Consider the following 12,998-nt stretch of genomic DNA (forward strand, 5'->3'; position numbering starts at 1 on the left):
TCAGTTTGGTAATATTTATGTTTTCTGAAACTTTTTTGTAGCACAGCACCATTCGGTGTATCAGGTCGTCAAATGCTTGCGGCTGTTATTTTTGGTCTAAACCTGTGTTTCAATATTGAGTGGTAAATTTGTTTTTTGCAGGGTATAATTGGTGTTGTGTAACGTATGACACGCTACATAAAAAAATCTAAATAACTTTTATATAAATTTCGTTTTTTTTGCAACCAAGTCACATAATATGTAAATTGAAGTATATTACTACGCGCAGGATTAGCTTTGTACCTATATTATACGTACGGTAACGCAAATATTTTAACAATCGCATTTTGCCTGTTTCCTGCTTCCGTAATACAGAAAATTGTCATGCATCGAAGATACCCAATTTTTTATTTCTAACCGATATTATTCAGTTAACATTTATTAAAAAATCCTTATAATTAGAACACAAAAGACTACCACACTTTGCCGTAGGCCTACTATTATTGTAAAGATATATTGGAAAAGATATACTTCATATACTTTACAATCACCTGTAATTACAAATCATTTTGCCGGGTCTTCACAAACAATTGTCTATTGATTGAAAATCCACTACCCTTTTATCTTAAACAAATATTGTCCTTAATTCGATTTGTTGGTTTACGCTGCTAACCAGCTGTCAGTATCGATCGCACATTGACATATTCTCTTAAAATTTAATAATGACTGGAATGATCAAATGCTGGTGAAAACGAAGTGTAGATGTGTTTGCTTATCAGGGCGAGTTATTGACCTGAAAAAAAAATGACAAAAAGAAAGTAGTAGGCTAATGGTAGAGGCATATTGTGTATTAGTCAAGTGTCCATGAAATATCTGGTAAAAACTAAAGATGTTAAACAATAAAATGCAAAATCCCAAAACAGATCGTCTAGTCTGAGTGACTTAGTTATATATTTTTTTCAAGAAAGGCATGAAGGGTTATAATGCTAATCAAACAGAATGAATACATTTAGCTAAACGTCGCTGGACGAACACTGAATTATATTTGATTTTTTTAACAGCAGATTATTCAGCGTTTTTCTATCAAATTTTTGTCTTAATAGTAATATTTTTTTAATAAGTTCGCAAATGGAGATAGAACAAGAGTCTTGTTTAAAATTTAGGAGGCCAGCATAAATATACCAAACGGAATTTTAAGATATTGACATAGTTTTAGAAAGCTAGTCAATTAAAATTTTACTTTAATAACCTAATCGATTTTAAACTTTGGTATTTTTTTAAAAACCCCATCCCAAACAACATAGTTTGACGCGAGTAACAGGATTAAAAAATAGGCCTACTACAATGTTTTACTATTTAGGCATGCATTCGTACTACAAGTCACATTTTTGGCGAACAAACTTGTTATTTTGTTAAATTCCGCTAGACTAGTTTGTTTTCGAAACTATATAGTAGCCTATATACTAAAACCCAATTTAGAATTCGTTCAAAGCAGACTACTGCAATATTATTTCCTTAGAAAATTTTCCCACGTTTGTTCCACATTGCGTGTGGATTACATTCGTCCATAGTTTCAAAAAATATCGGGATTTCTAGTAAATTCGTTATTCAATGTAAAAATAAGTGCAATATTTGTGCTTGATAAAGGTAAATAGTTTAGAGTATGTGCAAAAAAGTGGACATTCAAGAGCGATGGAGTACTCTAAAGCAATCGCATACTGTTATCATCGCGATTGTATATGGAACATTAATGCTTGACAACATGCTGTTGACAGCGGTCGGTAAGTTTCGAACAAATTGGGATTATCGCATTCGCCGTTGTCTGGTTATACAAATAAACAACGATTTTACTTTTTTCTGCGATAGTAAGCCGTCAAAATCAATTAAACCGGCATATTATATAAGTTTCATCATTTTTGTTAAAAGGACATAAGTTTGTTATAGACATGTGTACACTATTCTGAGGTCGTACTAACTATATTACGGCACAAACGACACCTGAATAACTTTACTACAGTGGACAGATTTGATGCATTTATGGTTATGTCTGACATTTGTTTTTAGTTCCAGTTCTTCCCGAATTTTTCTATAAAAAGCACTTAATCCAAACCGACGGTGGCCAAAATACGACAATGACGGCGGAAAATAATTTAACCTCGTTTTCAAACGTGACGCAATCAAATGAAACTGGATCTTCAAATCGTCACAATTGCGAGACCTCCAACGAAAACGCATTTTTGGCGCAAGAAAACCTTTATATTGGAATCTTATTTGCGTCAAAACCTCTGGTACAAATCGTCGCAAATCTTGCTGTGGGTCCCCTCACAGACGTCATAGGCTTCGACATTCCAATGTTTGCTGGTTACCTAATCATTTGCTCGTCAGCAGTGTGTAAGTTGTTGTTTTCTTGTATTCATCATGGTACCCCACATATAATACTGATTTAAAATGAACCTCGAGCTGTCTTTTATAACATACTGTTTATATACAATAGTTTATAACATACTGTTTATAGACAAAGGTCTCATTCCAAAATATTCTGTAAATTGCAAAAAGTAGTTTTGTTAATTCTTAAATTGTATGCTCTTTAGTAGTCGAGATAAACATCCTTATTCCATTGTTGAAATGTCCGACGAAATCCGATCGAAGACCGTACCCGTTACTATAGATTGAAATATCGGTAGTCATATGATACTATACCGTAATTTTAGTGCCGATCAATAGGCTACCCCAGGAGTCGGCAACCTTTTGTATACAGTATGCCAGTTTATGAATAATTTCAAAATATCAACAACTCGCGTGCCAAAGAAAAAATTCTATATTTGGTTTTGCACTGGCAACCAGGGCTGCGGAGTCGGTTAAAAACAACCCGAATCCAACTCCGGCTAAATGTGCAATTTCATCGAGCTCCGAATCCGACTCCGCAGCACTGCTGTGAACTGACATTCCATTTACGAATGATCTGACATCTAATTTACGTATCTTGGGAGACGCCAATAAACCTAATTTCATAAGTTAAATTCTGCAAAGATACCCTAAATCTGCTGAAAAATACTAACCGTCCCGAACACAATACTATGCCCGCTAATTTGAAACATACTTTGACGCTTTTCAGCCGAAACCTAGAAGTGTTAATAATATCAGTTTGGCTTTTAGCTTGGTTTCTCATTCGACCAAAAACACACGCTTACTTTCAACGTACAATGCCCTGCTTCGTAGGCTTTAACGCGGTAAAGATCAAGCCAAGTTAAGGCATAGTGACGTAATAGGAACGGTTAGTCGTAAACAACAAGTTTAACATCTATCAACAATAGTGTTAAATACAACAGTTAATACACTAATTTGTGACACGAACTGGAAAAGTGTACAACCGTTTAGTTAGCGCTAGTGTTAGTGTAGTAATAATATAATGTTAACGATGTAATGGTTGCACTTTCTTCAGTGATACAACATGGGCGATAAATCATTTGGCGTGTCCAGGAAAATCATCTCGCGTGCCAAAAGTGGCACGCGTGCCGGGGGTTGACGACCCCTGGGCTACCCAATGTTTGCATAACAACAAAGGCTGACGATCCATTGCAGCGTTTTCTACTACCAATAATATTTTAATAAATTTCACCGACATTAGTTAATTATTGGTAGTATATAGAAGTAAATTGACATTAATTACTTATAGTGGTCAACAAAAGTTCAATTTTTCACAACGAGAATGTTAGTATTTTATTTTAGATGTATTTTTTGCGCTTTGTTGTCTCTAGCATCATCACATTTTTAAGATATTGTTAAATTTATATTTTAAAAAAAGTTCAAGTAAAAGTGCTGAAAATGCATTTTGAGTGACATACAATCATACATAACCCACCTATATGTTAAGCTAAGCAGATCATCAACACCTACCAGAAAATAATGCAATTCGCATATTTTAAAAGTTAGCACACAACCCCTAAATGCCAGCCAGGCACATAATTCCAACGTTCTACAATCCACATCCTGAATTTTACTTATAGTGTGGCCCATTGAGATTCCTATCGTTTTGCTTAGCTGAGTATAAGAAACTTTTATAGAGCAGTGCTAAACACCTTAGAACTCCACTTAACTATTCCTGGAGCAAGAGGGAGGTAAGGTTTGTGATATCAGTCACTAACGTTTCTCTTATAGCCCAGTCGCGTGTAATGCTGTTTTGCTCGACTGTTTCACAAGCACATAAAGTAGCGTGGCTTCGTAAATCCTACTACTTACATTCCTATTAATTAGAGTTATGACTCACTAGCAAAAAGGTCTGCGGTAGGTTCAAGTTTTATTACAGTTATGTCTTGTTAGTTTCGTGTCTTTATGTCTTGTTTGTTTAAGAAAGTTGTTTTATTTTAATTATAATGCAAGCAGTTCCATAGGCGTAGCCAGCTGAGGGGCCATGCCCCCCCCAAAAAAATTTATAAACATTTTACTCTTAATAATTTGTTTTTTTGCATTTATGAGCTGTACCACATTAGTCGATCACAGGCATTCAACACATTTAATTGTCATGCATTGTTACGTCACAAACGATGTAGTTAATATTGCGTTTACTATAAATTAAGGTAGTTTTACAACTTTTAGACAGTTTTTGCTCTTTATATGATTTTGAGTATTGCGTTAAACACTCAGTCAGTTGATGCTCTAAACCGGTCATGTTCAAATGGCGGATCGCGATCCGGATCCGGATCTTTTCAACGTTTTGTGCGGATCTTCTAATGTAGTCTTGAAAAAATAAAATACTAACTTTTTGACTATTGTAACTATACGTAAGTGCGAAAAATTTTAGCGCTTCGCGCGAATGATCTTTTCACTTCCAACTTGTTTACGTTTTGATGCTGTCTTTTGAACTTGATCGGCGCTTCGTTGCCGTTAACGAAAAACGTATTCAAAAATATTGGTCATATATTTTTTAACATTTTTTATTTTTGGCAATGTAATAAAAACTTACAGGAAATTAAAATGCTAATATACCTAAAAAAATCGCGCTCGCTTCGCTCGTCACGTGCGCCCTCACTTAGAAAGGTTAACAAAAACTAAAAGATTAACTATTAAAGTTATCGCGTTTCTTCAAAGTAGTTTTATTACACTTTTCATTAGCAGTATGGATGACGACGTTTGGGCTCGAATTTTGAACCAAACAAACGCCTTTTTTCGCGCTTTGCGCCAACACTTTAGTGCCTCCTTAAATGTAATTAAACACGCCTTTAAGTGAAAAAAAATCCGAGGTCCGCCTGATTAAAAGTTGTTCTAACATTTTAATAACACAATTCTCAGTTAACATTTTGTGCGGCCCACAAAGACCTTTCTGAGTTAGGTGTTGGCTCGCGACTAGAAAAAGGTTGCCGACCCCTGGTCTAAACCAACTCATCATTTTTCTCACTGAAACAATCTCGGTGCTGTAGCACACTTCACTTTTGACTCTAACAAAGGTATCAATATGTTGTAGGGTACATTTACATAAATAAAGCACCATAAAAATTAAAGCGTGTCCAACCAATAGGTTTACTATTCGTGTTTGGTGGATCATTATGTTGTCAGGTTTGACTGTGGTGGATCATGGAAGAAATCATTTGAACACCCCTGCTCTAGGGTATTCTAACTTCCTGCTTTTACCGTCATAAACACGATTTATCTTACAGTCACACAATGAACAGATCTCTCGTCTTGCAAAACTCACACAAAACTAGCTGTGCTTTAAGCAACAGTTTATCTTGCAAAGGCGGAATTGTTTTACGTTCTAAAATACTTTTTTTAAATAGCATTTCTTAGGGTTAAAAAAATATAGACCGATTTCAGTATGGCGGAATTTTTTTTTAACATGCTACAGCTTTGCTACGTAGATATGTTATTTTGTGAAGTCAGCGTCCGACTAACAGTAGCCTATAGTTATGATACCTTAGACCGGTCATGTTCAAATGGCGGATCGCGTCTTAAAAATAATGTTTTCATGTGAATACAAATTGTCAGTGTTAATGAATTTTGTAAAAAATCAAGCATAGAACGAAACTCCCAAATGCTAATTTTTGTGAGCGTTTGAGGATATCAGTCAGCGACAGAAAGCCCCAATTCGATGGTATTGTAAGACCTAAAGTCTAAAACAGGGGTCGGCAACCTACGGCCCGCGGGCCGGATGCGCCCCGCCAATGTAATTTATTCGGCCCGCTGCCTCTTTAACAAACTAGATACGAGTCCATTTCAAATACTTTTTGACTATTTTAACTCGTAAGTGCGAAAAATTTTCCAGTTCGAGGGAATCATCTTTCTGCGTCCGGCTTGTTTACGTTTTGATGCGGTCGTTTAAACTAGATCAGCGCTTCGTTACCGTTAATAGAAAACGCATTCAAAAATATCAAAGCCCATACAGAAGTAGGTATCATTTTGAAAGTTTCGAATAGCTCTTTATTCATTTTCAACATGTCTCTATGTTGAAAATAAATAAAGAGTTATTCGAAACGTTCAAAATGATACCTACTTCTGTATGGGGTTTGATATTCTTATTACGTCTTACTACAACCTCCAACCATTATGCTCCAAAGCATTCAAAAATGTTGGATATATATTTTTTAACATTGTGTAATTTCGGTAATGTAATAAAAACTTGCAAGAAATTTAAAAGAAATGCCGGTATACCTAAAAAAATCGCGCTCGCTTCGCTCGCTACCTGCGCCCTGACTTACAAAGGTTAACAAACACTAAACAACATTAAACATTAAACTTATCGCGTTTACATAAATAAAGCACCATAAAAATTAAAGCGTGTCCAATATGTTTACTATTCGTATTTGGTGGATCATCATGTTGTCAGGTTTGGCTGTGGTGGATCATGGCAGAAATCATTTGAACACCCCTGCTCTAAACGTTTTGCTAGCATTGTTTTTGTGTTCGTCACGGCAGTTAATACAATGACAAAAGCTAAACAAAAAAGTCCAAATTTTTGCCACCCCCCCCCCCAAATTTTCGGCTGGCTACGCCACTGAGCAGTTCAGGCTTTTTTTGTGAAAGAAGCATCTCTAGTAAGTCTGTTTAAACCTGGTCAGGAAAACAGAGTTGGTGTTGAACCGTTTGCTTCTTAAAACTCCATTCCACTATAAATCCAACATCTTCAATTTTTTAAGGATAATTCAAGACTTTCATAAGGTGATAGCGAAACACGCATTGGAACGCTATGTGGTACAGGTTTTACTTTTACGGTGTTAGGAAAAGCCTTTCGTAATGAAAAAGCAAACATAATAGGGAAACAGCAAAATGTATGGATAATAATGATCGTTTGTTTAGCTTTAAGCCAATTGTGTAAACCAGTTGAACAAGGTGTACACAGTGTGCAGTGTACAATACATGTTTGTCTTGGTTTCCTAATAGACAGTTAAAGTATGATTGTCCAACTTATTGATAACTGAAGCGATACTGGTTGCCTGTTTTTGGTTCCACAAATATAACAAATAAGATCATGGTTTCCAGTGTTGTAAGGACTTAAGTCAATGACTTGACTTAAGTACACTTAAGTCACTGTTTTCAAATGACTTGACTTGACTTAAGTCATTTGGGCGAAATGACTTAACTTGACTTAAGTCTTTCGAGCAAATGACTTGACTTGACTTAAGTCTTTTGGGCAAATTACTTAGGTTGAATTGAAGTGCTTTCTGTAAGTCTTTTTTTAATAAAATTGAGCTAGTTATCCAAATGTTTGCACATAAAACAAATCACTTGCTATAAGTTAAGTTTTTCTCATTTTTTAGTTCAGTTATTGCTCATAATCGTACGATATTAAAAATTCCAATAGTTCAACGTTTTATTTTTACGACAAGGACGTGACTTGAAGTTGACTTGCTCTAATTATGACTTGACTGGGACTTGACTTGCGAAACTGATGACTTGGACTGGGACTTGACTTGTTATTTATTCAAAAAGACTTGACTTGGACTTAAGTTATTTTGCAAATAACTTGACTGGGACTTAAGTCATTTCAAAATGACTTGTTTACAACACTGATGGTTTCTCTTGCAATTTTTGGGCATAGAAACAAAATAACAGTTGATAAAAATATGGATAATAATAGGCTGGAAAAATATGAGTGTTTCAACTCTATACCTTTTCAAAGAAGTCAGTAAAACCAGATAAAATGGTGTTAATCACATCAAGGTTGGATAGTGTTACCATGCGCAATGTGCTTATATTAATAATACAGCAAAACATTGAAAAAATTAAAATGCAAATATCTTAAAAGCCTGATACCGTATGCTAGAAAAATATTTTCAGAATCAGGGCCGAAAGCACTTTAAGAATCAATATATCACACCTCCTCGTAAAATTTGCTGTTGACCAGTGATTAGTAGGCCATCACCATCCACATCTAGGGCTAGGCCTAGGCTACTTGTTTTTTCTAAAATTGACGGCATGATAATCAGACATCACAAGTCGAATGTTGTAAAACATTGTGCTTCCCTGCTTTAAACAATTTGAAGAACAAAATCAAAAATATTTTTTAAACTTTCTTACATTGCATAAGTGTTCGCGTTTGGAGGGAGCTATCCAGTATTGTTGGTGGCACGAGCTATTCAAGGAATCGGTTCAGCATGCGCTTCAACCGCTGGTATGGGAATGGTAGCTGATAGTTATTCTGACAAACCAAAACAAAGAGGAAAGGGGATGGGTTTGGCTCTGGGCGGTCTAGCAATGGGGGTGCTGAGTAAGTGATTAGTCTATTTGTACCCTATAATAACTGAGCTATAACGTTACACTAACGTACCTACTACCTTGCGTTGTTGTATGGTCCATAATGATTTTTTTTAATTTTTAGTTGGTCCTGTGTTCGGAAGTGTCGTTTACCAATTGGCGGGCAAGGAGGCAGTATTTCTCGTCTTGGCGGCTTTGGCAGCGGTCCTGGCGGTTATTCAACTTTGTATGAGAACCTTGTCGGTTGATCGCCGGCTCCCGGTATAAAAATGGCACCTCGATAAAAAAAAGTTACTTTAGTTTAAAACTTTAATTTAGATTAAATGGACTACCCCAATCGTATGCAAGTACAACTTTGATGTTGAGGTTCTCTGTTATTTAAGTTAAGATGCGTGTCTAAGATGCGACACCGCGGACCACTTTAATATATAAAACAGCAAAAATGGAAAATACTCATACTAGCTAAACTTACTGTACACAACTTCTCAATAGATTTGCAATCAATAAAAATCGTAAAGAAAATATGCTTCTGACTAATTTAACTTATTAGAATTAATATGTTTGCAGATTCATTTACACCTTCTCACGGGCTCCCAGGGGTCAGCGGAGCCCGCAGAACCACTCGTATAGGATATTTTATTATAACCTTGTGCGCGTATGCGTGTGTATCCTTCTAATTAGAAACTTTTTATAGCCTATATAAGCGACAATTTCACATTTGTTAAAGACTATCTGGTAAGACTTTTCAATATTGCGATGAAGGGTGAGGAAGGAACTCCTTTGAAGCAACTGTTTTCTGATCCCTACATTCTGATTGCCGCAAGTAGCCTTATGATCGGAAACATGTGCATTGGAGTGCTTGAGACTGGCCAGCCCATTTGGATGATTCGTACTATGTGCGCTAAAAAGTGGCAGTTAGGTGAGTTGTTTGACATAAATTTACTTAGACCCAAGTAAAACACTGTTTTACCTAATAGGCATTGCATTCATTCCTGAAAGCGTTTCCTACCTTGTGGGTACTAACGTCATTGCTCTGTGGTGCCAAAACGTCCCCAAGTGGCTAATCTGTATTCTGGGCTTGTACGCGGTAAGCGTTGGTACCGCTACCCTACCGCTTGCAAGAAGGTTTGTACAAGTTGAGTAAATGTAGTTTAACTACATAGCTACCACAAGTCTACATAATCTTTAGTGGTATTTGATTTATGTGTTTAGTGTTGTCTGATGACAACACAGTATTTGCGTCCGCACAACAATATTTATGAAGACCTGGTGTAAATCCGAACTAAAGCATACCACTTACGCGTTTCGCAGTGGCCTAAATTTATTCTTATCTACAGTGTTATTAACGTTTTGTAGTATGTGGGAAGTTTTTCCATCCGGCATTGTTGTTGGACTAGCTGTGGCGATGATAGACACAAGTATCTTTCCCATAATGGCAACTCTAGTAGATCGTCGACATAAACCAGTGTATGGAAGTGTGTACGCCATCGCCGATGTAGCCTTCTGCGTTTCCTTTATTGTGGGTAAGTGATTCAATACTACTTTTCTAAAGAAATATATCATTTTGTTGTATTAAAAAAAACATTAGTTAACAATATGCATTAGCTAAGAATAAATATTTAGGCTATCAAAAGTGTTGAAATATAAACCACTCGAAAAAAATGAAAGCTTATAGAACATGGGTAAATCCTTAAAAAGTCAAAAATACATATGGCAATAGTCCAAAAATGTTTAAAAAGAATTTCTGCATGCCCGATCTACTTAAATAAACAATTTTAAAAGGATTTTATGATACGTCAACCCATTACGATTCAACAGTCGATTTAGATAATCCCTGCCCATTTAAATATCAAAAAATCACCCAAAAAGGGTCCGCCCTATTCTAACACCATTAACTGGTAAACAGCATTGAAATACATACCGGTACATATAGTTACTTTAAGAAAACTTGGACTAATTTTGGATACTCAATTGATCATACTATTCCTATACTGTAATTTATATTTAACTTTTTTTATTTACATCTTAACACTCACGCCCTTACCCCGTGCGACGCCCAGTTTAAGCAACCCAACATCAGAAATTATGACGTGGACGATTTTGCCAAATGAATGTTACGACTGCTGTTCAATGAATAAATCGTTTTATTAGGGCCTTTGTGTGCTGGAGGAATTATCGGCTCCGTCGGCTTTGGATGGTTGATGTTTATAGTTGCAATAATATGTTTCCTATTCGCACCCCTGGTTTATCTTTTGCGGAAGCAGACGTTGTTGAGCGAGGAAAATATTGTAAGTATTACTCAAGTATTATTTCGTAGTGAATTGAAAGGAAAAATGGGCGTAGTGTGACGTTTATAGAAGAAATATCTTTAATGTTTTAAATGTTGCCTGTGTGACCACAATTTTAGTTATTCTATGCCCTACTTCTTTTTTATGTGTGTTCCCTGTTTAACATTTTTTTGGTGTTCCGAAATTTTTTTTTATTATATGCCTACTTGCCCTTTTTTAGCTATAACTATATTTGTTGGCAGCCTAAATGCAAACACTTTTCTATAGTTATATAGTAACCTTGTGTTCGGTATTCAGGATATATTCTTTATCTCAAATCGTCCATGCACATTATGGCATGTTTCAGTCTTAACAATGTACATATTTTGAAAAGTTAACGGTCCTATTGAAATTATCATAGTTCCAAACTTGTTGGGACTAAATAACTTTTTACGTGGTTCTATGCAGCCTTTTGGCTGTGTATAGTTACTCGCTCTCACAAAATGTTTGCCAAATTTACATTAAATAATAAATCATTTTCGTGTTCACAATATGCCATGCACCTTCTAATCCAAAGATTATAGCCATTATAAACCAGGGAGTCGAACCGTTTGACTTTTCCGGTTCAGGTTCGGTTCGGGTTCAAGGATTTTTTCGGAATCCGGTTCAGTTCCGGTTTCGGTTTTAAACAATTTAAAGTTCCGGTTCAGCTCCGGTTTGACCATTGTTATTTCAAAACCGGTTCATAAAGTTCCGGTTCGGATACCATATAAGTTGCGTTAAATCTAAAAATGTGGGTGAATAAATGTATAGAGAATAATCTTTGAATTGTAAGTCATTTAAGCTAAGTTACGCGACGTATTAAAAAAACAGCAACTAAGTATTGAAATATCTAAAAAATAATAATCAACCTTTTATTTAATCAATATTCATACTTTTTATATAAAATTTCGAACATGGCGTAACTTAACTCTGTAAAATACACGTTGAGATGTCATGCTGGAGTGAACCTTTTTTGTTTTCAGGTTCGTGTTCGGTTAAGGTTCATGCTCTTTCAAATTATTCGGTTCATTTCGGTTCCGCTCCTTAAAATCTTGTAAAAAACGGTTCAGGTTCGGTTACGGTTAGGAAAAAAATGACCCAACACCGGTTCATAAAGTTCCGGTTGGGTTCCTGTTCGACTCCCTGTTATAAACCGAACAAACGCATTTAAGATTTAGATTAAGTTCGCTCAAGAAAAATATGTATAAAAACTTGGTTTATAAACTTTTCGACATCAACTTTAAATCTTTCATAGCCACCATTTTGAATTATCTCATCGGTTTGTAATTGGCAAAAACAGATTTGCTTTTGGTAAGTAGACTATACTTATATAATAGGAAAAGGGGGCAAGTAATGGAGCAATTTACTCATACTAGCTATACTATAACTGTCACAGGAAAGGGCAAACGAAGGAGAATGTGTGAGAAAAAGGAAATTAACATGAAGTTGACTACTTTTGATACTCCCAGTGAACGTGAACGTAACGCTATATAGGAACGTAATTTATTCTGATTTTGTAATTTCTTTCTGATTTAGGGGTTAAATCTTTCAAGAAATATTTAGTTTTTAACTTACAATTTTGATAAACATTATTGTTGTTTTTCTGTTTTATGTCAACGCTAAAGCCGATACTGTACACAACAAACAACTCAACAGACTCAGATTTGTCGTCAAATGGACGAATGGTTGGATCAGATGATTAAACGTCACAATCTATTATATCTACTTATAGCATCCTTTTACGTTGATATTTTTACTGAGAATAAAATAATTGTTACCGAGCGACATATATCAGTGTATTAAATTTAGCAAATTTTGAATTATAATATTATAAAATATATAGAGAATGGAGAAGAAAATGTTATACATGGTATCACGAAATTGGTAACTAAATTCATTTTCAAATTAATTTTTCGTTTAAATGTTTTGCGCCGATGAGTCGACAGAACTATGTAAACTAACATGCCAGTGCTCTTTAACTATTTTCGAGGAACATCTTTCAACTTATTAATAATTTTGTAT

The 12,998-nt window shown here is 35.4% G+C and overlaps 1 protein-coding gene across 1 annotated transcript; it reads left to right on the forward strand.

Annotated features, from left to right (window-relative positions):
- Positions 1-1,642: 1,642 nt before the first annotated feature.
- On the forward strand, positions 1,643-12,751 carry LOC146164377 (synaptic vesicular amine transporter-like). The gene is made up of 9 exons (XM_083380718.1): positions 1,643-1,760; positions 2,044-2,370; positions 8,501-8,680; positions 8,792-8,928; positions 9,430-9,586; positions 9,645-9,792; positions 10,024-10,190; positions 10,819-10,955; positions 12,602-12,751. Exons 1-9 carry the CDS (start codon positions 1,643-1,645, stop codon positions 12,677-12,679), a joined length of 1,449 nt encoding a protein of 482 aa, XP_083236844.1. The 3' UTR covers positions 12,680-12,751.
- Positions 12,752-12,998: the final 247 nt, after the last annotated feature.

The sequence above is a fragment of the Ascidiella aspersa genome, chromosome 2 (assembly GCF_963924565.1).
Source record: "Ascidiella aspersa chromosome 2, kaAscAspe10.2, whole genome shotgun sequence".
Classification (NCBI taxonomy): domain Eukaryota; kingdom Metazoa; phylum Chordata; class Ascidiacea; order Phlebobranchia; family Ascidiidae; genus Ascidiella; species Ascidiella aspersa.

Coding starts and splice junctions, on each gene's coding strand:
- LOC146164377 (XM_083380718.1), top strand. CDS start 1,643: ATGTGCAAAAAAGTGGACATTCAAGAGCGATGGAGTACTCTAAAGCAA. Junction 1,761..2,043: donor CATGCTGTTGACAGCGGTCG/GTAAGTTTCGAA, acceptor ATTTGTTTTTAG/TTCCAGTTCTTCCCGAATTT. Junction 10,191..10,818: donor CTGCGTTTCCTTTATTGTGG/GTAAGTGATTCA, acceptor TCGTTTTATTAG/GGCCTTTGTGTGCTGGAGGA.